The sequence below is a fragment of the Carassius gibelio genome, chromosome B16 (genome assembly GCF_023724105.1).
Source record: "Carassius gibelio isolate Cgi1373 ecotype wild population from Czech Republic chromosome B16, carGib1.2-hapl.c, whole genome shotgun sequence".
Taxonomy (NCBI): domain Eukaryota; kingdom Metazoa; phylum Chordata; class Actinopteri; order Cypriniformes; family Cyprinidae; genus Carassius; species Carassius gibelio.
This window is the reverse complement of record NC_068411.1, coordinates 8,542,344-8,569,964: the sequence shown is the minus strand read 5'-3', so window position 1 is coordinate 8,569,964 and position 27,621 is coordinate 8,542,344. Positions and strand designations below refer to the sequence as shown.

The window sequence follows — 27,621 nt, the reverse complement described above, 5'->3', positions numbered from 1 at the left end:
AAATGCAGTATATAGACCATTTTATACACAACTTTCTATGAAACATTTTATTTGAACAGATTTATAATTACAAGTAATGTTATGATTAGTGTAATTCCACAACTAAAAGTAATTCAGCGCTGATCTCAAATTCTATGTAACCTTATTTTACAAAATCAGAAATGTACAGTAAAAAAGCAATAATGCTACTGAACATACCATTATTTACAGCATCAGAGATTTACAGTACAATAACAGCAGGTGCATATCAGAAGACGATCTCTTTCCAGAAATGGATTATATAAACCAGCATTTATAAGATGATGAATAATCACAGAATTTTGAGTTTTTGAGAGTCAAATGGATTTTGCATATATAATCAATCACTGCCAGACATTATTATTCCTTGCAAGTCCATTGCAAATAAATGTGTCATATTTTCGGCCAAATGTTTTATTAATATTCCTTCATTTGAATATTCTCAGATGAAACAGAGTAGAGCAAAGCAAAAAGCTAAAGCAAAGTATGCCTGCTAAGCAATCCTGAACCCTCCAAACCCATTTCAACTCAAAATTAAGAGAACTGAACCGCATATGCACAAAATTAAAAGACACACATATTTGATATGTACTGTAATTAGAATCAAATGCTACATTCTTAACAACTTGGTACAATGGTACAAGAATTCAACCCCAAACATTCACAAGTAGGTTTAAGGCAAACAAAATGAATACAGCAGACTTTGCCCTGAGCAGGACACTGTGAAAAAGCAGGTCATATCAACGTTGATTTGTTTGGCTCAAATAAAAGTCAAAAATCACAGCTGGAGCATCTGTGATGCGTATAATTCAGATAATCTCATTGAGACCTACACTTTCAAATCCTCAAAGGAAGTTATTACAACCGGTGGCATGATTGTTCAAAATCAAATAAGAAACAAACAAACAAAAAATATTCTATAGATAAATGTCTGTATCTTGGAAATTACACTAATATGCATTTTACAAACACTGAGGTGTAAAAATTAGAGAGACATACAGCAAACGCAATGCTAAAATGCTAAAGAACATCTCTAAACAGACTCAAAGTATTTAAAGACCTCATGTTCTTGTTTGTCCAAGTCATGTTGGAATGATTGTATTTACACCATCATGAAGTTATAATTACCAGGATTTTCTTAAGCTCCAACTTCTAGTGTTTATCAAAGAATCATGGCAGATAGTTTTTTTACGATTAAGCTATAATAAGAATATTGACAGCACAGTTAAACGTGACTCTGCTTACATTTGACTGCAGTTTCCAGATGAAATGAACAGTAAACACTAACAACTTTTGTTCCTTTTCACACAGAATTTGCATGTTGTCTTGCGCAACACTCTGTTATCAATACAGAATAATTTTTCCATGGTGGATTACATGTAAATGAATGCATTTTGTCATTTGCATCGCATAATCAGCTCAGTATGTGTGGCATTTTTGACGCAGTAAACTTGCTCAGTAGCACACCTGGTAAAGTTATTAGAAAGCTAAAATGGCATGCTTGCTTCAGCAAATGTGTTTTTATCACACAATATAGGTTAGATTTGACAGATGAAAAGTCAGAATATTTTACCAACAACCAGTGTAATGAAACATTGCCACAGTCACATTTAACTGTTTTGGAGACATTTGATCATGCCGTTTAGCATCAGACACCAGACCTTTTGATTCAGAACTGCCATGAAATGTGCTTTAACCAACACAAGGTCATTTTGCAACCATTGTGTATCCATAGGCACATTTTCTTTACTTAATTTTTTTTTTTTTTTACATGACACTGTACTGTTAAATAAATCTGAATCTGCAATGAGGAACAACTATAAACTAGCTTATACCAACTCTTGTAGACATGTCATGTAAAAATGTACCTGGAACTATGTATTTCTGGTTTTGCTATTTGCTATTTACACATTTCAGGAAATGTAAGCAAAGTCATGTATTTCTGGGGCTCATTTACCACCGTTAACCAGTATTTATTATTTGCTAACGGTGACATGTTGCTGGTATATATCATGTGGTCTTTAAATTCATAATCTAGACCCTGAAATATTCTAGAACTTCAGACCTGAGGATATAATAGCCACACTTACACAAAACATTAACATGGACCCCAAAAGCTCTGCGTATCATAAAGCCTAAACCATTAGACAGCAGTATTTTGGTTTGTATTTTGCATCACTAACTGTGGGGTGAAACTGATACAAAGGCAGTGGAGGTCACGGGGTAAGATTGGACATTTGTCCCTGCATCAGGCAACTATAGAAAATAAAGAGAGCTGTGCATATACATGTATGCTGTGTAAAGCACTACATAAGCTATTGCTCCTTGATACTACAGGCGTCGTGCTGCTCAAACCCATGCGAAACATTCCAGCGCTCTCTCGTTACACACAAAGCAGGGAGTCCGTTTTGTAAAAACAAAGTCTGTGAAGTCAATGCTATGCTATGAAACGGATGGTGTAACACACCTCAGAGCACTAGTGACCAGCTGTGTCCACTGATCTGAGGTCTGCTCGAGTGGTTTCTGTCCATCCTGTGGATCAGGATCGTCTGCCTGGTTGAGCTCATGGTACGGGACAAGATGTGTTCATGTTGGTGGTCTTTCTACTGCTTCTAAAGAAAACAAATCACAAAATCACTCAATGTGCTAATAATCTACTGCGACTTGGCCCAAGTCCTCTTAAAAATAACATGTGAAACTAGGACTCAGGTCTAAATAAAACACAATGATCTTGCTTTTCACTACACTAATATTTAAAATTACGGAGCCCTGCACATGACATGCAGGACAAAATCTAATTATTTGTTTTGTTTGTTTCCAAAACAGTTTTTAACATTGATAATGATAATAAATCATCATATAAGAATGATTTCTGAAGATCATGTGACACTGAACACTGGAGGAATGATGCTGAAAATACAGCGGAGCATCACAGAAATAAATGACATTTCACCGTATAGTAAAAAAAAAAAACAGCAATGTTCAAAATGTTACTGTATTTTTGATTCAGTACTGTACACGACCATACAGTACAACACAGCAATAATTTTTTTTTATTTTTTAACGATAATCTAAAACAAGCAATTTTACATTTTACATCTAGATATTTTTTAGGTGAAAACCGGACACTTTATGGTAAATGCAGACTGTAGAAGAGCTGTGAGTTTAACCTGTAGCTGAAGGAGAGTCGATGTCGGCAGAGAAATGCTCGCTCCCTAAAGCTGCGATAGAGCTCCTGGGTCGAATGCACCTCTCACCAGAGAAACTTCTGCGTAGCAATGCCTATGTCAGAATTACTTTATTAAAATCAGTCTGAGAAGTGACTCACATGTACAAGAAACATCATGTATGTACTGTATGAATATGGTTTAGTGAGCGGTTAGAGCTACCTTGCGTGTCAGTGGGCTGCTGGGAGCCGAAGCGCTGCTGTATAAACTCAGACTGGAGCTGGATCTGCTGACGGTCAGGCCTTTAGCACTGCCTCTGCAGCCCGACGCCTCGAACCCGTCCGGAGAGAGATACTTCGCCTTTATCTTCAGGTTTGTGCGTCCCTTTACTGTGTGTGATGCATAACAGTCTTTACTCACAGCACAATACCAAAAATGCATCCTTGCGGAATAAGTTTTATTAGTAAGCAAGAATTAGGAGGGAAAAATTGTAGGCAACAAAACTAAAGTGTGACCCGTTAGATAATATTACACAGAAAATAGCGAAAGTTTGTCCTCTGATTTCACCTAAAATAAGCAGATTTGGAATAAGTGGGAGATATTGACCTCTGCAGGGGTCATTCTTCACTAGAAACTCATCTAATGCCGTCCATCCACCGCCGACTCGAACCATCAGAGTGCTTCTGAGAACACGAACCATCCGCAACTGCTGAGAGTCGCCAAACTGGTGAAAATCACAGACATAGCATCAGGCGTGCAGACTAGTCATGGATATGTAGCTGGGCTGCTCCATGTACACCTGGTATCAACATCTGACCTGAGCATTCGGACGGCACTAAGTCTGTGTGTATACTCCATTCAGTCCTGGGCTGTGTTTCTTTAAAGCATTGTGAGATAAGTTGATCTTAGGGACCACTGGTGATTCGTATAGTGTACTTAGGCTTAGAAACACTTCTGGGAAACATAGCCCTGGTTTGTTTAGCATTCACAAGAACCAGATATGCTTGTACTGTACATTCTGTCCTTTTTACGGTCGAATCTTGTGACATCATGTCCTGTTTTTGGTTCTTTTAGTCCGTGTTGCATCGTTATATCAGTCCAGGTGTTAATATCAGGTATTGACAGCATTATTTGTACTGAAAAACAGATTTCCACTCACCCTGTAGCGATTTGAGCTAATTTGCTCCACTAGAAATCTCTTTGGACAGTTGCACTGAGAGACCTGACGACTCACCTGCAGAAGTCAGGTTTCTGTTAGTCGTCTTACAGGAATACTCAGTGAAGAAAGATTATAGAAACAGAGCTACACACACCTCCTCATTGATTTGGTCTGCATCTACCGGCTTTCTGTAAGGGTCTCGGCTTGGATGGAGGGCACTCACAAATTCATAGTAGTCAATGAATCCATCGGCGTTAACATCAAATATGTTAGCAACCGCAGTCATTTCCGGAGAGTTGGTGGGAAACTCTGCACATATGCAATGTCAAATATTGCAAACAGTTACATAATATGCTCACCTGACAAGGCAATATGAAATATTCACATATGTAAATTCTCTGGGTGGATGAAGATATGCTTATAACATACTGTATATTAAATTATTTACATCTATTAATTATATATAGGCCTATGTGATGATATTTATATAGTATTATCTGATGCAACTACCTACGTCAGCAATATATATTTTTTTATGTGTGTGTGTGTGTGCAACTTTATTAAAACAACATATATATATAAAAAAATCTGCAATATATATACACATACTGTATATTTACAGTATATACACACACAGATACATGTATGTAAATAAATGTCTATTTTGTATATTTATTCATTCTACATGTATTGACTGTATTTAGGATGGACATAAAAAATCTTAAAATATATCACATGTATATATTACATATATTTTATTTATACACTTGTTTTTTTTTATTTCTAATACTTTTCATGTATGTCTTTAATTCATTTACAATTTCATAAATGGAAATGTAAAGCATGTACACATATTTTTGGATATGGGTATTCACCCGATCAACTTGATGCAAAAAATCATTTTAATGCTCACTAGAGGCCAGCACGCTGTCGATGAACTCCTTGTGAGTGATCCGGCCATCCTGATCTCGATCAATGCTACGGAAAACATCCAGTATCCGGGATTTGAGGTGACTTATCCACTGCATGTATCTTTTCCGCCAGATGTTGAAGTCAAAATTAGCAAACTCCTCCAGCTGCATGAGTAAAAGAGACAGTTCTTAAACAACCACATGGATTCAAACACAGATGTATTATTTTATCAAAGTTACAGCGCAGTCTTGATCACCTGTTTCAGCCTCTGCAGATGTTCCTCTAGTCTGCTCTGTCTGCCGTGGGCCAGGAGCCAGAGTTTCCTCCATTGACTCACCAGCTGACACATCACAGGTGTCTGAGGGTCCAGCTTCTCCAGTGGAAGAGGAACAGACGGCGGGGGCTTCGCTGTGCCTCTCCTCTCTATGAGTGAATACAGTCCACAGAGATTACAGCTGAAGACATGCACGCAGTACTCACACAGATTCTTTACTCACTTGCTGGTGTCTTGCGACTGGGAGAAACCTGCTGCTTGGGAACCAGCTTGTGTTTACAGGATTTTGTGGCGTTTTCGATTTCTGGTAGCTTCCCTTTCATCTCATCCATGAAATCCTTAAAAAGAAATCAGTAACATTTCTTGACCTTGAACCTTCAGCATGGTTTTGGTTTTTTAGTGGCGGATCTGCTCTGATATTTTTTTTTTATTGTGGGTTTATACGTGTCTATATTTTCATATTTTCAACTTTCTTTTAAAAAAAATGTCTATATAGTTTTTATTCCTATTTATTTCAGTTTTAGGTTATGTTATTTTATTACGTTAAGCTAAATGGAAATGAGAAGTGAGTCTTAGGCAACTAGCTGAAATTAAACAAGTTATTTTATTTCAAGTAACAAAACTGCAAAACTGGTGTTTTAGTTTAACTAAAGTTGTACATATGCATCTGATGGATTTTTTGTATTTTTATTTTTTATTTTGGATTAGTATTACTTCACAGATTTTTGTTTGAGACCCAGAAACATAATAATAATAATAACAATAATAATAATAATAATAATAATAATAATAATAATAATAATAATAATAATAATAATAATAATAAAAATTGTCAGGACCTTCGGGATGAAAACTGATGTTGATTTGGCTGATTTTATAAAGGGTTTTGAAGTTGATACACAGGTGTCAAACCTTATTAAAACTATATTTTTAAACTGAAGCTCTTCCTTCTGTCAGGATAAAGTACTGACATTTTATTTACAGTTTTGCTTTTCTTAAAGGGACAGTTCACTCTAAAATGAAACTTCTGTCATCATTAGTGCTCTCAAAGATTAATCGCATCCAAAGTAAAAGATTTTGTTTAAATAATATATGTGTACTGTGTGTGTTTATTATGTATATATAAATGCACATGCATGCATTTATATACAGTATTTAAAATATGTTAGGTTTATATATTAACTAGATTTATTTCTAATATAAATTATATTAATATAAATATATACACATAAATACATGCAAGTATTTTCAAAATACAGTTTGTATTTCTGTGTTTACCGTGTGTTGTGTGATGAGATCAGCGGTGAGCTCGAGGTCCTCAGGCAGCGGCTCCTGCTCCTTCAGACTGAGAGTCTCTTCAGCGGAGGAGATCCAGTTCAGTAATCGCTGGATCTCTTCTCTGTCTGCCTCGAGAGCAGACAGCGTGCTCTGGATCCTCGCGGCCTGCTGCTTCGCCCACGTCTCGACCTGAGCCATGAAATCACACACATAACACATGCACATCATTTAGCAGTTGATTTGTCTGCTCCTGATGTTCCTGCTATCTCTCTGATGGTGAAGTCATTTGTGGATTAATGCATAATGGAGACGCGAACCGTTTAAAACGATTCAGTTCGATTTGATGAACTTGTTCAGGAAGATACGGTAACATTGAATGATTCATTCGCAAACCGGATATGACAAACTGCTCTGTATTTTCGATGCTTCAAAATATTCTACCTGCCCCTCTGATGTCACATGGACTACTTTGATGATGTTTTTCTTACCTTTCTGGACATGGACAGTAGACCGTACACACAGCTTCAATGGAGGGACTGAGAGCTCTCAGACTAAATCTAAAATATCTTAAACTGTGTTCTGAAGATGAACAGAGGTCTCACGGGTTTGGAACGACATGAGGGTGAGTTATTAATTACTTAATTTAGATTTTTGGGTGAACTAACCCTTTAATGAGCCAGACTTTTTTTTTTAAGAGAGAGAAATCTGTGAGTCTTAAATATGACCGTCTGGCTTTTGAGAAATTTTTATTTGTTAATTTCTCAGTTATGATTGTGTTGCATTGCATCATAGTTTTGATAATCAAACTAAGCATTTAAATATCATCTTACTAAGACATGTTATTGGAGATATAGAGTGACAACTGATATTTATCTGATGTGCTGTTATAAACATCATATTGATTTATGTGACAAGATATTTATTTTTGTTTCAGTTTTATTGTTTTTTCAATTATCATGCCTTTATAGAAAAACGAATGAGACTTCCAGAACCCAATGGTTTTGCCCAATCACAACTGTCAACAGATTTGAACTAATTAATATCTAGTAATCACCTCTTCATAGCGAGTGTTTGTGATGCTGGTCCATGATCTGATGGTGATGACGGAGTCTGGATGGCAGGAGGACAGGATCTCCTCTCCCAGTCTCTGAATGTTCTCCAGCGCCGTCTGCTGAGCGTTCAAGGAGCTCATCGACTCCTGCAGATCACAAAGACAGCGTTGTGAAACTCATATGATACTGTACAACTCTCTGGACTGGACTATTAAATGAGTCCATGTCCACCGTACCTGGTGACAGGTAAGAAATGCCAGAAGAGCCTGCTCCTCCTCAGGCAGCACTCCGTACTTCAGGACCCTCTCAACATCCGAAAGATGATCCAGGAACGAGTGAACCATCCCATCAAACTCCTCCGCCTGAGAACGAATGTGTTGGAATATGTACATTCATCACCATTAAGAAAAAAAAATACATCGTGTTATTTTTGTATTTTCATACTTTATATTTTAATTCTTTTTTATTTTATTTTGAGTTAAATCTAGTAATTTTTTGTCATTTTTATTAGTTTTGCTTTTTTGAATGTTTATTTTTATTTCAGTTTTAGTTATTTAAGTACTTAAACTAAAAGAAAATAAGACATTTTGGGAATATCAAATATGTCTGAATGTACTGTACAATGTGAATGTGTATGGTATAAATAATGTACAGTGACCTTTCAGATTTTTTTCCTGTAGTGTGCAATATGTTGGGATTATCAAATATGTCTTAACCTGTTAAATGTCACCCCGTCCCGTATACGGGACGCCTACGTTGACTATACTATATTACAATCAAATTTAATCTAATCTTGACAAACTATATATAGTTGGAAAGGTCTAAGACTCCCAAATATATATTATACCAATATTTTTTTGTTAAAAATTATGTAGAAAAAGTAATAGATTAATTTATGACAAGAGTGCACCCTCAGAAATCTACATTACAAAAGGAGCTTTGACCTTTGTTTAAAAAAAAAGACTTCCTCGTTGCCTTTTTCTCTATCACATTTTAGAAATCATCAGAAGTTATATATCACTTGAAAACATAAAATCTCAAAATTCATCCTTCAAAACCCATTTTAAAATCAGACATTGCATTACCATGTAAATGGTACATCAAAATCATGTTACAAATTGTTTTCAGTCATGAATTATAAAAATTTAGGTTTGTATCATGCACATTCAAGACTATCTTCAAAAACGTGAGTGACAGTTAACGGTTAATGTACCTTAAATGTGTATTTTAGGCATTTTTTTTAGTTTTTCCATTTTAAAATATCTTTTTGTTTTGATTTCAGTTTTAGTAATTAGTCAGTTATACAATAATAATACAAATAAAAAAAACGTACTGAAAAACCTTTATAACTTACTGAATATTCAGTCGTATTGATGTTAACAGTAACAACACTACAGAACTTTGAATGTTATGTAAGTGCTTGGGATTGAAGTGTCAGCTAAATGCATAGATGTAAGTATAAATGTTAGTGACTGAAGGTGAAGCTGTGATTATCAGGGGTGTGTGCTGGCACCTGCTGCAGCGCGGCTTCTAGTCGAGTCTGTCTGGACACAGAGAGTTTACACACAGCCTCCCAGCGTCTCTCCAGCTCCTCCATCTGCTCCTGCAGCCGGTGTGCATCGGCCGTGCTGCTCCGCGTCAGATCCCGGACCGAGCGCTTCAGTGTGCGGATACAGCCGGCACGCTTCCCGAGCTCCCGCTGGAACACCTGCGCATCAGAGCATCACCTACAGCAGACTATAGACTAAAATACAACACACTGACTTCATGGGAGACCCGTGCTGGCAACATGAGTCGGAATGTGCACCGGCCAATGTTGAGCGACAAAAATAAAACGTGCAAAATTAAGATTTTGGTCAGATTTGAGGTTTTCAATTTTTTTTTTTATTAATTTGTAAATCACTTGTCTAGTGATTAAGATGCTACAAATAGCACATGATTATCCTTATTTGTCTTTGTATTAGATGTAAAATGAAAAAAGTAATGCACTAGGTCTATTTGTTTCTTTCTTGTATTTGTTCTACTGTTGTTGTTCTTTTGCATTAAACAATAAAAGAAAAGAGTGAATCACTTGCTGCTCTTGACTGAACTGCTTTTGTAGTTTTAATAATCAATTTATTTGTTTTTTTATTTTTATTGCAATTTATTAATGAACACATTGTTGATTTCTTTTGATTATTTATTTTTCTTACGTGAATGCTTGTTTCATTATTACATTTGTTCTTATTGCATCTGTTCTTATTTATAACAACAGAGATAAAATATAAAATAGCTGTATTATGATTATTAATATAGTAATGATTATTAAGAAAAGAACTGGAGGAAAAGATGCAATGTTGCTAAGTGATTTTGCTTTCAGAAAACTTTAACTTGATTTTTCTTCACTGATTTTTCTTCACTGACTCCAAACAGGTTTTGCTAAGTTATTCTGTGTCCAATTCCAACAACTCATATGTAATTTGAAAGGCCTTTTAATGGAGAATGTAAAATAAAAAGAACTCATTTTACTCTGAGACGTGCTGTACCTTGTGCGTGTCGATCAGATTGTTGACCAGCTCTTTTTCCCCGCAGACAGGCACATCTTCAGCCAGCTGTGGCTCGGCTCTGTACAGCCAGTCATTAAGAGCCTGCAGAGCGTCAGTGAATCTGCCTGAAAACAGCAGAGCCTCTTCCAGCTTGTGCTGCCTTGGGACAGAAGAGCAGCGTTCAGAGCTCAGAAACAGACTCACAGCACACTACAGAGCTCCAGTCGGCTCACCTCTCGCTGGATTTGCCGCTGATGGTGTCCCACGAGTCTCTGAGCTCAGACAGCATGTTCTCCAGGTGCTGCGTGTCTTCAGGACTCTGGGCTTTCTCCTGCAGCGAGCGGCCACTCTTCAGACAGGCCTCGTACATCGGCCGCTTCGAGCGGAGCAGCTTCTGGAACTCCTGAAAACACACAAATCCACCTTATGACTGGACTGACTGCTTCTGTGGGGAAATTTACAGTGTGGTTTATACACACATTTTTACTTTACTGTTTTTTTTTTTTTTTACAGCAAGTTGTGACAGGTGCAGCAGACCATCGTTGCTGAGTCCTGAGATGTGACGTACCTTCTGTTCAGTGAGCTGTTGTTTGATCTCTTCCTGTGACACAGAGATCTCTTTGTGTGTGTCCAGCGTCTGCTCAACCTCCGTCATCCAGTCCACCAGCAAGTGCCATGATTCACTGAACTGTGGAGGTCAAAAGCACAGACCTTAAGAACAGGCACGTGCACAGGTAGGGCTCAACCTGTGCAGAGCACATGCCCTTTTTGCCCTTACACTCCAAAGTGCCCTTTTTTTGGTGGTGTTTTTAAAAAAATTTTTATCAATGCTATTGGTCACCCTTTACATCTGTCTGTCTGTTTCAAAAATATTTAGCAAATGAAAGTTCTTAAAACGAGCTTGTGTAAATCTTATTCGATCCTCAAGCTGTCAGTAAGCTGATAACTCCGCCCCCTCTATATTCATTGAATCAACTGAAGTTCCACATCAGCCGCACAGTAGACACCAGCTGAGCTGAACAAAGTTTTGCGAAGGGTAAATAAATATCTTGTTGTTTGAATAAGTACTACTAAACACTATGTCTATAAAGGCTCGTATTTTATTTATTTGATGTCTGTCTGACTGACTGAGACATGTGGGGTGTCGCCTGAGAGAGGGGGCTAGCATTTGCCATCTAGTCATAGCCAATACATAGCCAACACTTAAATGGCCTGTGCATACAGTAGCATTTCATCTTTTATAAAATGCGATTTTGGCCAAATGCATTTTACCACAGGAAAAACCGAGCGCTCCGTCTATATAGCAACAAAAACTAGTTTGTAACCTGTAGATTAAAGTGTAATGTGATGCCGGCAGCGGCAGGCACCGTCGCCGTTTTAATGACGGACAAAAAAAAATTCACATTTGCACACATTCGCTGGTCAAAAACTATATATTGATAAGTAATACAACAACATATAATTTGTTTTTACCATCGGAAAATCATAACAGGTGCGCCCCCGCGCTGTTTCGTACTGGAACTTACACAAAGCGACGAGCGATCCTCGTCACCTAGATAACATTTATAAAATATATTTCTAAGAAATTTCTTCTTTGATTTATGATTGCTGATACACTTAATTTATTAACATTTAAGCTAATCATGTTTTGGTATACTCTCCGTTTGTCCTCACATGTATAAAATGTAGTAAAACATGGTAGGCGGATACATGTTGGATATGTTATAGTTACGGTATGGCTATAGTTTCTTATAATCTGGAATTGAGTTGGACATAATTAAATTATATTTCAAAAAAGTTTGTCAAAAATACTTGACTCATTGCTCACCTTCCCCTCTTCTCAATGTCATTCATAATCATGTAAACCAAATAATACAAATTAGCTTATAAAACCAAACAGAATAGCTAAAAAAGAGAATATATATATATATATATATATATATATATATATATTTTTTTTTTTTTTTTTTTTTTTTTTTTTTGCAAAGTTCATAAAAAAAGTGCATAAAGTTCAATAAAAAAAGATTTTGGTTTCCGCTATAAATGCAATTTAAAAAAAGAGGGAGTACACAAGAGCTGTTGTAATTAGGTTTAAAGAAGCCCTTAAAACCCTGTTTATCTATATTATCTAATTATCTAATATTATTATTATGGTTGTTATTAATCGTGAATAAATCTAAAGCTTTTGAGACTATTATTTTGTGTTAATGAATTTGTCATGAAGATGTGACCATTTCTTCCTGTTATGCAGGCTTACTAAATAATCTTGATATAAAAAAAGGGAGGGGGGTGCCCTTTTTCAGTTTCAGCACATGCCCCTCAAAAGGTCTGTGCACGGCCCTGCTTAAGAATTTGCCAAGTGATTTCCTGGAAACAGGTCTTTCTGTCAGTGTTGCGTTCATATGAGAAGTAGATACCTGTTTAGCATGTCTTCTGACGTCCTCGAGTGTTTTCCCCCGGTCTGTGGTGTGCTGGAGGAGTTTCTCGTATCGGTCCTGAACGGTCATGATCAGGTTCTGCACCACATCGCAGTCTTCCTTCCTGCTGAGCTCCGACAGACATGTGGCAGCGGTCTCCACGCTCGTCTTCCTCTCTCCGTAAGACTGCACCTCACCTACCAGCACCTAGAGACAGCACGACTGAATCACACAGACACCCACAGCAGCACACACACACACAGACGCACGTACCCTGTGCTCCTGAAGCTGAGCGCAGACGGTGTCCAGGATGAAGCTGGGCACAGACAGAGTGTTTATGGTCTCCTCACACTTGGCCATTTTGGTCAGCAGGTCCTGGACATTACTGTTAAACTCCTTGGCCAGACCAAGACCCTCTGTTAACTTTGCCTAAGAAAATCAGGGATATTATAGTTGACTAAACTAAAACTGTACTTTGAATAAACTGTTACTTTAAATACAAAAAATAAATCTAACTGTAATAAAACTAAAATAAAACATACTTAACATACAACGCACATTCAATACTTCAATAAATGTTGCACACCATTTCCAAGCAATTCCATATCATAACATAAAATAAAATTATTTTTAAAACACTGATGGAAAAGTATTTTGTTTCTTTGAGATTAGCCATTCTAGATACGTCGGTTACATTTTACAACAAGGTTCCATTTGTTAATAGTAGATAACTTCATTAGTTATCATCAACTAACAATGAAAAAAAATTCTAAAGCATTTATTAATCTCAATAAATGTTAATGTCAACATTTATTCATATTTTATTCAAATCAAAAGTGATACCTTTTAATATTATTTATTCGCGCTGGCATGGACTAACAATAAACAGCTGTATTTGAACTAAAACTAAAGGAACTAATGTAAACAAAGATGTATCAATTCTGTAACAAATGTATTGTTCATTGTAGTTTATGTTATTTAATGTGTCAATTAATGTTCACTAATGAGGCCTTACTGTTAAGTGCTATCCTAATTTTTAAATTGGTCACACTTTAGTTTGGGGTCCAATTCTATCACATTCTATTACGACCTTTGCCTCCTAATTAGTTGCTAATTAATAGTCACTAAGGTAGTTGTTAAGTTTAGGTATGGGGTTTTTACGATTCAGGGATCTAAAATTTGTTCATGTTGAATAAGGCATTTATATGTGCTTTATAAGTACCAATAAACACTCAATATGCTAGTAATACGCATGCTAATAAGCAAAATAGTGAGAATTGGTTCCTAAACCAAACTATATATATGTAATATGTATCAAATCTTTTTAAAATTAAATTCTAAAAACTTTATGTGATCTGTAGATGGCTATAACTATGCAGAAAATGCTGTCATCACCTTTCTTTCTTGCATTTTCGCGTAGACAGCGCTCCACTTCTGCTCCAGCATGCATAAGCTATGCTCCGTGCTGGAGCCCCGGGCCACTTCACTGCCCTCCAGCATCCTGTGGATGGCGTTGCGCACATTTGTGTAAGTGTGCATTTTAGAATCCATCTCATTACACAACTCCTGCGACACAAGATACAGAAATCAGACTTCAGTGTTTTATAAACACAGTTTGCAAGGTTAACACTCCAAGTTCAGCGTGCAGCATTTAAGTGCTTATTACCAAATGAGCGCTCAGTCTCTCGCTGGCAGAGTCTGGCATTCCCCACACCGTCTTACTGGACGACAGCCTCAGGTCTGTGTGTTCCAGCCACTGCAGGAGATCCTGGACCTCCATGCTCACATCCTGAACCTGCAATACAGTTATAAGGGCTGAGTTTAGGATACACACTCACACTTAAGGAATACGCTTCTATTGCATTCTATTGCAAAACTATTTGATTTTTAATCTCATGACCAATTTAATTAATTAAATGATTAATTAATCATTCAATGCAACTGGTAAACAATTCAACAGGCTAACAGAAAATAATCTGCTCAAAAGTGTAACAATGTGAGGAAAAATCCTCCTTCTTATTAACGTCTCATTATGCTGCATTATTGCCACATATTGATTTGAATACTTTTATCAAATTGTTTTATTTCAATGAGCACAGGTTCTGTACTTCATTTTGGAACTAACTGGTCGTTGATCTAAACTTATGCACCTCAGTTTTGAATTGAACATTGCCAAAATAATCTACAATGCTTTTTTCACTCAAAACTGGATTGTGTCTTTTTTTCAAACCAGGAATTCTGATTAGCTGGTGTTTGTGGTCACCTGACTGAGGTTATTTTCCAGCTCTAGCTGTCTGCGCTCTGTCTCACAGCGCACAAATTCCCAGCGTTCGTTCAGCTGTTCCAGACGAGTCTGCAGGACATGTGAACTTTCTCCTGCCCCAGACTCAATCAGGTTTCTGCCGGCCAGGTTCAGAGAGTCTACCGTGTGCACATGGGACATCACATCGTTCCGCAGAACCTAAAGGAACACAAAAACACGTAGTAACTAGTAAACAGTACAGACTGTGTAGGATACAGTAAGCAGTGTCTGGAGTGAACATGATTTCACCAGGTACAACATTCTAATCTAACAATCTGATATGAGTGATTCATTTAAAGGAAATGTGAGTTTCAGGCTTACAGCCAGGGTTACTTGTTTTTTGTTTTTTTCTTGGATATATGAATGTTAAGGAAACATGAAAACATTATGGGAATGGGAACATTTAAAAAAAAATGCTAGAACATCCAACTAAAACATTTCTGGAATGAAACATTACATGAGTTTCTATAACTATTGAACTGTTGTTCATAACGTTGAGAGAACATTGCCAGAACGTTAGGTTCTTACATTCTAACACCCCTTGGTTGGGATACAGTAGATCTGTGCAGCATTCAGTAAGCAGTACATAGTGTTTCACTCGATATGAGCAAAAATCACTGCAAAAGTGCGGACACAACATTGGCAAGAACGTGTATATAAAAACATACCAATGATAACATGGAGTTTGTGTTTGTACCTTGTGCTTGGCAAGCTCTATCTCACAGGTCTGCAGGTCAGTGCTGATTGGCTGAGAGGCCTGCAGAAGGTCAGCTGTGTGGGAGAGCCAGGCGTGCAGCTCATCGAGCGTGTTCTGGAACTGACCCAAGCCCAGCAGTGCACACTCCAACTGGTGCTGCTCCAAAACACTCTCGTTCAAGTACCATTATGAAAAACAGTATTTTTCTTTGAGATTTAGCTGTGATTTTACCTGTCTACTGACAGTCTCTGACTCCAGATCGTCCCATCGCTGACGGAAGTCACACAGTGGAGAGATGGACCCAGGCCGCTCAGTGCCCGGGGAGAGGCGACACACAAAGCGATGGTTTAGACTCTCAATCTCAATCTTCTTCTGATAGAGCTCTCGCTTATATTCCTGAAAGAAGAGGTGATGGAATCACCACTAATTTGTTTGTGACACAGTTTTCAGTTTCTCAAGGTAAGTTGTAAGTGTGATCTAACCTTCAGGTCACACAGCTGCTCTTTAACTGATCCCAGGTCAGATCCCACTGAGAAACCTTCGGTGGATTTCAGCTCTGCAGACTTCAGCCACTCAAAGAGACCCTTCAATAGAAGGTCACATTTGTAAACGTGCTTTTGTAGTGTTCTCTTGACCCACTCTACAGTGTATGAATATTTATAAAGGCACATTGTCGATTTCCTCCATTGTTTCATGAAGTCAGTCCAACCTAGAAGAGAATTCACTGGAATATGCAGACTTTAATCCAAATTCTCGATGGGTAGCTTTGGTCTCTCTAGACGGGCATCCAAAAGTCCTGCCAATTGGCCAAAAATTGGCCAGTCTTTTAAAGTCTCATCACTACAACCACATGGAGGCATGAATATTGAAATACTATAATGAATCTGAATATTGAAATAATACAACTGTAGAAAGAGACCTACCACCACTGGATGAGACAAGATTGAAAAAGTAATGAACTCACTATTCTTTGGGATTGTGTTTTGAAGTGTTGTACAGTAAGTACTAATTTCATTAGGTAGGGTGACCATAAGCATTTTTTTTTCTATGTTGTTTTCATACTTGCTGAAGGTAATGACTGAAAAGTAGCTTGACCAATAGCATGTAGGCATTGTACACAATCGACCAATCGTAGCGTACGAGAAGGTGGGATCAACAGAGAGCGGTCAAAGCAATGCAAATATGCATACATAAAGTTTATGAGGACAATAGAGAGAACATCAAATAAAGGAAAATAAAGCCAAAACCAGGACATTTTAGAAATCCTGGCCAGGACATGTCCAATCTGAAAAAAAAAAAAAAATGACTTTGAAATGAAAGGAATTGAAACTTGTTCTTTGCGGCTTACTCACCTGCATACTGTCCTGATAATGGAGAGCCATTCGCAAACATTCCTCTAACTTACGGTTGCACTCTGTCCAGATCTTACTGAGATTGTTCCATGTTCCATAAAGCTGCAGAAAAAGACAGCTGGACAGTGAGATGTGAACAAATGACCACATGATACACAACAGTCTCTGTGAGGATTAGTCTCATTTCAGTTTCAAATACAAACCTCATCCAAACTTTTGGTGACCTCTGGCTTGTCTGTGTCACCACATGCTGACATGAGTTCCATTCCCAGAATTCCCAGTGCGTCCAGGTCACCTTGTAGAGAATCAATGTCCTCCCTGAGTGTCTGAGAAGGAAGGATAAGAGAGTTTGCATGGTTCAAAAATTTCAGGATGCAATGAGGAAATATTCTTAAAAACCCTGCTGAAAGTACAAAACCAGGTAATGAGCATATGTTCTGTTAAAAACATGTGATGTACTTTTAAAAGTAAAACTAGTAATATTACATTGGTCCAGCTAGACCAGCACTAAACCAGCAAGGGCCAGCCTGGAATAGGAAAGAGCAGAGTAACATTGAGCGCAGTATCATTTTTGTAGCCTACCTGCATGGTCTCCAGGCTCTGTCGAATGGTTTCTGAATCTGATCGACTGGAGTTGAGGTCCAGAACAGCTTGCTGGGCGTCATTCAGGCCAGATGTCATGTCACTCACATCATTCCAGAACCTGACCGCTAGATCCAGGAGATTGAGAAGCCACTTCTCCCTCTCCTGAGCTTGTCTTTGAGCCTCCTCCCAGCGGCCCGTTAGACTGCAAACCCGCTCTTGGATAGCTGAAATTACCAAGATCATCATAGACAGACCATGCTTATGAAATAATAATCTTTATGAGATGTTTTAGCATATAAAGCTGTATGTGCCAGAAGATAATTCATGTTTGATGTACCCGTGCCAATAGAACTATCCGCGAGAGCCCCTGTGTTGGACAGGAGCTCCTGAGCCTGTGTCCTCACACTACTGAGGTCCAGATCCATTTTGGAGAGCTCAGACAATGTGTGCTTGTTGTCCTGTAGCTGCTCTTGAATTCGTGGGGTGAGGCCTTGAAGAGCCATTGAGGCCTGCAGGTGACTACACAGCCGCTCCAGTCTTTCTCCAATCAGAGTCATCCTCTCATTCAGCTGACAAGGACATAGAGAGTTTCAGGAGTGAGCTAGCATTTATGCAGCTAAAATGTGACAGTGTTGTCTTTTTATTGCTACTTTAACAAATTAAAACATATGGCTACTTTGAAAATGGGTTATATCAGTGTATTGCATCGTGGGTTGCATTCCTGTAGCTCAACTGAGTGTGACGTTAGCACGCCGAGTTCATGGGTTTCAGTCCCCGGAACGGTATAAACTGATATACTGTAAGTTATGAAAAAGCTTTTAATAACAGGTTATTTTTTTAATCCTTCTTAAAGTGGTCAGTACACTAGTCCCAGCATCTAAAATGACATTTTGGGGCATTCATCAAAAGTACAGTAGGTTCCCTCTATGGAGGTTTGACATTTTAAGAACGTTTGATTTATAACTACAAACCATGTTAAACCAACTACCATAAGAAGCCAATTTAGCTGGATTCTCCAGAATGTGTTATGGAGAAAAGTCTTCTCTGTCTTGTAAAATATTGCTGAGGCGGCAGAGTTCAAGAAGTCAAAATGAGCCTTTATTGCAAGAAGACAATAAATCTGAGATCCCTGCAGAACATCTGACTCACTCACAGCTCACCCTTTCATACAGTTTCAACCAATGATCTTATTGCAGGTGTTCTCCTCCCAATACTCCCTAACTCTTCACCGTATTAACTGGTCTCTTGTTCTCTTGTAAGAGTGGCATACTGCCAACCAGCATATGTCAAAATCATATAACAAAGTGACTATTTGGTGTATTTGCCTCATAATTTTTATCCAAAGAACACGTTGAAGGCCATGTGGCCCAAAAGAGAAACTTAGTATCACTGCAGATGCCATCCACAAGCAACTTCAGCCAAAATCCCATTCTTTCCCGTGTGACTTCTCACATTGGCTTTTACAGCATTCAAACTACTTCTCCAATTGTTTTCTATAGGATAAATAAAATATTATCATATAAACCAGGAATCTACATGTGTGTCACCTGTGTATAGCGGGGCAGAGACTCCTCCAGTACTCCAGCAGCTTCTCGAACCCTGTCTCTGATGGACAGGTGCTGGTCTTCAGTGTCCCTAGCTTTCTGGCAGAACTCCTGTCCCTGAGCTGTATTCAGGTCTGATAGACGCCGGGCCAGCATGATCAGTCGTGCTATCAGTGGCTTATGCTCTGCTGTGGATTCCCTGATTCTCTGTTTGAAAGTTATGCAGAAACATGATCAAACATTGATCTTTGTATTGCTTTGTCTGAAACAACTAATGATTACCAATGTGTTTCCAATGTGAAATGCCAATGCGAAAAAGACAATGTGTTTGAACTTGAACTTGTACTATAGCAAATGTGAGCCCAAACATGAGCATTTGTTGTTAATATCTTGCTCTGAAGAAGTAAGTTGTTTAGTACCTGTAAGAGGTCCTGTTGTTCTCTGAAAGCCTCATAGCTGATGGTGTTCAGGGTAAACTGGCCAATAAGGGCTTTGGTTTCCTGCAACCATGGTAAAACCTCAGCATAGCCCTCTGAGAACTGAGACAAGAGCGACTGAGCATGTTCCAGTTGAAGCAAGACTTGGGAATTGGTGGCAGTAGTGACTCGATACTGCTCCTGTAAGGTGTCTATGGAAGACTTCAGAGGGGAAAAGACAGTAGTATTATGTTGGTTCTTATGTCAAAATATTTAAAAAGGTATTAAGGATGAATATTAGCTTACCAGGAGTCTCAGTGTCTCCCCATCCCCAGTGTACATCTGCAGGAGTTCCAATATCTTCACCATTTTCTCAATGTTAAACTTGTGCTGCAGAATCTCTACAGCAAGTATCTAAGGTAAAAACAGACATTCTATGGGTTATTTTAAAGAATTTTACAGAAATTCTAGCTTATTGCACAGATAACATCATTGTGAACGTGCAAAAACTAACTTTCTGCTCATTGAACTTGGCTGCGATGATGTCTGGTTCCAGATTAATGGCTCTGAGCTCCTCCAGTGCCAGTGAGGTGTCTTTAAACCAAGCCAACTCTTTCTCAACAGCCTGTTCCAGCTGATTAAATGCAAACAGGCTGATATATAAGTAGGCATTTAGCAGCAGTATTTATCCAAAGTGACTTACAGTATACTTCTAGAAACCTGAGGTATCCACCTGTCTCTTACCTTCTGCCTCTCAGAAGAACACAAGACTGCGTCCCCAGATTGGCTCTTGGCAGCAGGAGCAAGCAGCTCTCTCTCGATTCGACCAAGCCACATGTGGAGGTCTTCCTGACTGGAGGTACATCGACTAGATGCCTCCAAAGCCTGTTCCAGCCTCTGCAGGACATCAGCACTACCCAGACTCATCACTGAGTACCGGATACGCAGACTGTCCACCTGCTCCTGCACCAGCTGGGTTTCCTCCTCTTTAGATTAGCATGTGAAAGAAAGAAACATGTTTGAAACATGTCCTTGTGGGCACTGTGCAAGGTTCCGTGTACACAATGACACAAAATGGGAGAAAACACCACCTGAAATCTTTTCCATGAGCTCACGAGCACATTGTTGGAGTTTCCCCAGGTCGACACTCTTAGCTTTTATCTCTTCCATGACTGCCTATAAGGTGACCGAGAGAGGCACTTTGATTCCACACTGAAATCTTGTAGTATACAAATTTATTAATGGTTAAACAAAATATTTTCTAATGTTTTGCTGACCTTGGCTTGTCCTGTGGCTTCCTGCAGATGGAGCATCCCTCTTTCTGCAGAGCGGAGCTCAGCTAATTCCTGATCCACAGATATCAGCCATTGCTGAAGTCTATCTGTCATCTCCTGGAATAGCTGAGCTCTTGGCAGAATGTCCTCCAGAGTCCTGTGTCTGTTAAAACAAATTAATTGTTAAAACACAATATGGGTCTTCCTGGGACCAAAATATGGACCAATGTGTCAAACAGACTGACCTGCTGTTGGCGCCCTGAAGTAGAGCCTCCCACTTGAGCTTGAGCTGTGCAAGCTTCACTTTGGGCTTTTCACTGTCATTTTCCTGAAGCTGTTCTGCCAGGTGTGGACCCTCCTGCATCATGGTCTCCATACTGGCTCTCCTGTCCTCTACGAGGCGCTGTAAGAGCTGCAGGACAAGAAAATTATTATTTTTATTATGCTGAAGAAATGTATTATGTTTCCACCAAGGAAAGTGGTTCTCAATCCTGGGATGTTTCTCGTTATAGGAATGAATGAAAATCGCTGTAAGCTGAATCACACCTGTCACAAAAAGTCAGGGTCTTCTCTTATAAAATGGCATTTGTTTGGTGTTAACTCCAAAAATAGTTCAATCCAAAAGTATTGCTTAGTGTAAAGCATGTTGATGATTAGCCAATAGGCTGTGGATTCCTTAAATGAGGAGCTATTTCCTCTAAAAAGCTGTTTATTCCCAGACAAGCAGTTTCGGCCCAGAACCGGCCCACATCTGGCCCGCGTGAAATCCATGCAAATGTACTTTCCATTTCACAAAGTGCATTTAGGCCCAATTAATGCATTTGACAGATGAGTTGGAAAGTGATTTATAAATTTAAATTATTTATATATTTATAGTGCTTATACATTTTATGAGCACGTGCGTTTCCTTGGATCAGACCCATAATCGCATCATAACACAATGCTCTACCAATTGAGCTACACGAAACATAAATTATGATGCAAATGATGCATTAATAGGAAAGTGTGCTGTTGCCAATAGGAGCACAAATTTAGTAGATGCTCTGATGGGTCATATTTCAATGAAGCGACAACATGTTGGAGTACATGTTGGGAATTGCCTTCCTAGTACAGTTTTGTAGAACACCCCCTTTTGCATCTTCAAAGATGCTTTGTATTAGGAAACAAATTTACAAGCTTTATAATGCACCTTGTTCTATCTTTGTGTTACTTAAGCCAAATACTTGTATCATGTGTCAGAGGATCATTGTGGGCATTCAGGTATGCTTTACCTTACTCACTAAGCTAACCTAGATCTCAAAAGATCTCAAAAAGGTGAATTACTTTTTCCCCACCCATTCCCATATCATACACAAAGGCATTGAAAGCTTATTATATGCATGAACTTACACAGTATGCTTCTCAGTTCAAGAAAAGTTTAAGAATTGGATTAGAAATTACATGAGAAGGTTTTAAAATTGGGTAGCCTTTTTTAATCAACAGGTTATGTAAATATGAATCTTTTAGTTTATTGTTTGTTTGTTTATATAGCAACAACTTAACCATTTTAAAGGTTTGTAACATACCTTCTGTTCTTGCAGCTGTGCTTTCACCACTTTAAACTCTGAGGATGGTGGTTTTTGATTGGCTGTCAGCTCCTCAATCTCGCAGACCCACGTCAGCAGCATTTCCAGATTTTGCTGGAATTTCAACGGATCCCTGAACTCATCTTTCAGAGTCACAACACTTCTGCCATCCTTAAGAGAAGATCAGACAATATGCTGTCACTTTTTCATAAAGGAAGTGCAGGTTAAGGAGAGATCAGTATACAGTACCTTCCATTGATCTAGACTTGATTCCTGGTCTGAACTCGATTGACCATCACTCTGCACCTGAGAATCAGAATAATTTTATTCAATTGGAAATTGAACAAATTTGTGAAACTTTGTTGATACAATGACTTAAAAATCAGTTAAATTAAAATGGTAAATGATGGTATATAAAAAATATGAATAAAAAACATGTAAAATAAATGAAAATGAAATTGAATAACCTCTGCAAGTTCCCCAGCAGCTCCAGTAAGGACTCTAACAGTTCTAGTAACAATAGGGTCACCTCCTTTCCCTGAAGAAGGATACTCTGTCACCTCTACAATCTCTGTAACAATCGTCTCTGTCACCTCTGTGACTTCAGTGACCTCTCGAGTGTTCAGAGGCTTCCAGGACCAGGGACTTCCAGAATCCCTTCTCTGCAGGCTGCCTCTCCTGTCCACGGACCCATACTGACTCAGGGGGGACCTTCTATACTCCGGAATATTACTCCTTCTGGGCAAAGAATCATTTTGTGGTGTTTTTACCGGGGATGGAGTGCTTCGCCAGGCGTTGTCCAGAGTGCTGGTCGTGGTGACAGTAGGGGCTGGGGAACTCCTCTGCTTGTCTGGTGTTGGAGTTTGCCGAAGAACCTCTTCCACGTCCTCTTTCCTTGTTTCTTCTCTAGGAGGCTCTGGGAGCGACCATTCTCTCCGTTGCTGGTAGCACCCTTTCAAGACTCTCTCCTCTGACTTGACTTGTTTGGACTTTTGTCCCAAACAGCTAGGTCTGCTAATTAGGTTACCCATGATTCTTCAGTCTACGGGATAATTAGATCCCTGTGCCATACATACAGGTGTCATCTAAACTACCTACAACACAAGGAAAGTCAAAGTGAGAAGATACTGTTTAAAGATCATACCCTTTCAAGGAAATAGTAGTCTACTAGTTTCCAGTTTCCACTCCTGTCATCAAAAGAGATTCATCAGCTCAGACAAAGACCATTAAGCTTAAATCTCAATTAGATTCCTTGCTGTCCTACAAAAGAGAGTCTTTTACCACTTTCATGCCAACAAACACCACTATGGTTATTTATACGGCAGAGATGGTAACACTTGACTGAGGCTCGGTCCTGACCAAGAGGGGCCAGATTACTCCTGGAAAACTACAATATTAACTCAGAATAGCTAGCACTATCCATACAAATGCAAGTGAGAAGCCTGTTTATGAGGGCAGTCTCCTCCAGGATACCCACAGCCACTGTCCTCTGCCAAGACTATCGGCAGGATGGCCCTGGGAAACCATTCAGCTCCTGATCAAATATGACAGGTATGGAAATGCTGCCTTATTTCTTTTCCACAGAAGAATGAACAGTGTTTTTTTAGTACACATGTTCATGGTTTACTGGGAAACACAGACCACATGCCTGAGGAGCAGGACAGCGATGAACACGTAGACAAACACCAATTTTAATGTTCAGGAATGCTTTTTCATAGATATTTCTTTAAGGTGAATGTGTGTGGCTGAAATTCATGCAGGCCTTTACTAGTGATCCTAGCTGACTAAATGACTGTCTTGTAGCCTGTAGCATGAAGCCAGTTTCAGTTTTACCCAGGTAAGTTCACATTTAGTTTCAGCAAACTCTGAGTTTTCAAGCTCAAGAAGATGGGTTGGTTCTGACTGGGTTTCTTCACCATGGTAACTTACGTTACCCATCTACCCTGCTTCAGAGTTGGTTCTATTCTGGGATAGAGACCACGAACCCAAATTGGACCAATCAGTTGTAAGCACATTGACATATATCTGATTCAGTGAAGCCACTCCCAAATATCTCTCACTCCAAATTAAAACAGTTTACACTCAAAGAAATGTAGAGACAAATTGGCTGACTTTTGCAGCTACTTATTTAACACACGGGCACACTTACACACGGGCTGTGGATTACAATAGCACAATTAAAAATACTACTACTACTACTACTAATAATAAACCTCTAACAGTGCTATTTCAGTGCTCATAGAATGTGCCTGGAAATTGCAGGTGGTAAGTGAATATGCACCTGTTAAGTGAAAAAAGATAGCCTTAGTGCTGTTAAATGATTAATTGCGATTAATTGCATCCAAAATAAAAAAAAAAAATGTTTTATGTAATACATGAGTGTATACTATGTATATTTATTAAGTATATACAAATAGAAACAAATGCATGTATATATTTAAGAAAATATGCTATGTTTATATATTAAATATATTTATATATAATATAATAATATAAATATATACATGTAAATATTTTCAAAAATATGGTCAAATTGACAAAAATGGCATCTCCTCTTATGCAGGATCCCATAGACGAGGAGGCTGCATTGTTTTTTTTCTTTTTGTTTGTTTGTTTTTTTATACCAGGAATTTAGTTAACCAATTTACAGTTTTACCTCTGATATTATAACAGTGATTAAGAATGAAAGTTAATTATAGACTCAGTTAGTGCTGTTGCCATGGTGAATCATAATTTCAGAGCTCCTCATTGTCGTGATGCACGTGCTTAACTCAGAGTCAGCCTGCTCAGAGTCGACTGAACTAACACAATTAAGCTGTTCTGAAACCGAAAACTCTGTCTCCCATCTCAGGGTAAGTTAAGTCAGAGTTGGATGAACCTCCTTATTGAAACGGGCCCCAGGAGACTAAAAAATTGCTCTCTGTTTAACCTCATTCCTATCTAAGAGAAACAATTGAACAGATCTAATTTCTGATTTAATGTTTCTAGTAATAATAATCAAAATGGTACAAAACTTCTTTTGTTTTAAAACCTAACAAAGTTGCAAACCCTTGTATTTTAAACAATGTAATGACATGTTACCCTTTGGGCTGATGGTTTTGTTTGCGCAGGAAACAGAGTTCTGTTGAATTCAGCTAAGCGTGCATGTTAATTGCACAGGTGATCTGGGTCAGTCCAGGTCATTGTAGTTCACTGCATGCTAATGGTGAGACTCGCAGACAGACTCAGTGTTTCTAGATCACTGGAGCAGAAGACTTAGTATCAGCCCACATTCTAGCAGGGTGGACTAGATTGTATAATGTGTAAACTGAGATTGCTAAAACATGACAAGAAATATTATAATGATGAGTTTGATGCTTTAGACGCAAGCTTATAAATTGATTAACCTAAAAAATGACTAAGCTCTCTATGAAATTGCTTTATTTATACTCATTGTTCATGTATTTGCAACACTACATAGTAAAAATATGGCTTTTAAGAAACATTTTTCTATATTTGGTTTTCATAAAGTAAGTACATAAAATCTATGTAATCAATCTAAATAAATGCTCTTTAATTATTTTAACTCATCCATCCATCTCACGCCCAGCCTACATCCTTGATGGATTACACAAGGAGGATGGGAAGGAGTTTACAAACAGTCAATGAAGCTACAGCCATTTGAATATAAAGATTTACAAGCATTATTACGCCGGCAATGGCTGTTTCCACAGAGTTAGAGGTGACACAACATTTTACATCTCAATGTTGAACATTTCAATAGACCTATAGATCAATGACCACTGAGGTCTTGCTGGCTCAGCTACTCAAGAAACCTTGTTGTGACAGCACACTAAGATCCAATGATCTCCAAAACAAAACACACTGCATGATGGTGACCAGCTCAGTGCCTGCACAAATTAATCTACTTGTCTAAAGCTTGAGATAAATGATACAGATTGATTCCCCTTTGCTTGTGTATCAAGAAGCAGCCGCCCTCTTAACCCGACTCTAATGTATTCTCTGATTTAAGACCACCCCGTGCAGCCTCTTGATATTGATTTATGAGGCATGTCTCAGACCGGCCCCCAGGGAGCTAGATTAACCCCTCTGATGAACAGCTTTGTGCATCAACAACCCGTAAAGGATGATTAATATAGTCTCATCTCTTACAACAATAGACTCAAGTGGAATTATTCTTGTCATATTCTATTGAATGATGCGTCAAACAAACATTCGTGGAAGAGATGCTCGACTCATAGCAATGAGTGTGGGTACTGTCAGAGACCACCATGACAATACCCTTTCCTAATCTGACCTCAGTATGGCAGACAGATGGTGTATACTGGTGTCGTGCCACGTTCTGCTGGTGAATTAACTCTATATACAGCAGCAAAAGTGCTAGCGCACTTGGGATGTACTTATGTACTAATTTCTTAATATTCATAAATCGACACTCTCTGTGAAGTGCAGTGGTCATGACAATGGTTTCTCTAATTAACATAAGAGTGTCTGGTGTTACGTGAATGCATAACATGCATAAACTGCATAATTAATATACTACTTTTTATTTAACTAATGTTATGTGTTAAGGCAACATGTTGGTTAGAATTGAAGAGTTGATTCAGTTCTTAAAGTTTATACAAATAAGGAAACTGGAAGGAAGAATATACAGTTATATATTTAAGTTCAGTAGCAATGAATATATAGCACATGAATGTACTAATTCAAAATAAATCGATACTCACAGTATAGTGAAACGGACTTATTTAATCCAAATTCCCTGCTAGCTGTTTTCACCCGTATATAATCGATGAAACTGAAGTGGTTCTGATAGCATCACAGCATCTGCTGGTTTCAGTGAGAAAGTTTGAATGAGTCCAGAAAGAGGAGGCGGTTGTGTCGGTTGGGGTGCATACTTTCTTACCCCCGTGCATAGAGGAGGACAAACGGCATTCCTCCGTCATCATTCAAACAGGAGAACAAAAAACCTGTCTCCTCTCAGCATCCTTTGAGAGGCCTTCCTTTCCAGACGTATAAACATGTGAAAACCTTCACATTCACTTGCTCAAACAGGACTTCACTTACACACAAATCCCGGTTTA

At 38.5% G+C, this 27,621-nt stretch overlaps 1 protein-coding gene across 1 annotated transcript; it reads right to left on the bottom strand.

The window, feature by feature from the left end:
• Window positions 1-27: 27 nt before the first annotated feature.
• macf1b (microtubule actin crosslinking factor 1b) lies at window positions 28-27,621 on the bottom strand. The gene is made up of 40 exons (XM_052577481.1): window positions 27,265-27,621; window positions 23,005-23,631; window positions 22,787-22,843; window positions 22,538-22,708; window positions 21,218-21,384; window positions 20,976-21,135; window positions 20,814-20,874; window positions 20,443-20,684; window positions 20,213-20,332; window positions 20,005-20,112; window positions 19,702-19,920; window positions 19,286-19,489; window positions 18,076-18,307; window positions 17,736-17,962; window positions 17,357-17,479; window positions 17,150-17,255; window positions 16,284-16,510; window positions 16,033-16,197; window positions 15,802-15,957; window positions 15,066-15,263; window positions 14,469-14,597; window positions 14,198-14,368; window positions 13,076-13,231; window positions 12,803-13,009; window positions 10,954-11,073; window positions 10,619-10,788; window positions 10,386-10,545; window positions 9,374-9,568; window positions 8,097-8,222; window positions 7,863-8,006; window positions 6,809-6,997; window positions 5,754-5,868; window positions 5,513-5,679; window positions 5,258-5,420; window positions 4,499-4,653; window positions 4,345-4,419; window positions 3,792-3,909; window positions 3,408-3,574; window positions 3,189-3,300; window positions 28-2,630 (listed from the first exon to the last, which is right to left on the bottom strand). Exons 2-40 carry the CDS (start codon window positions 23,566-23,568, stop codon window positions 2,605-2,607), a joined length of 6,372 nt encoding a protein of 2,123 aa, XP_052433441.1. The 5' UTR covers window positions 23,569-23,631; window positions 27,265-27,621; the 3' UTR covers window positions 28-2,604.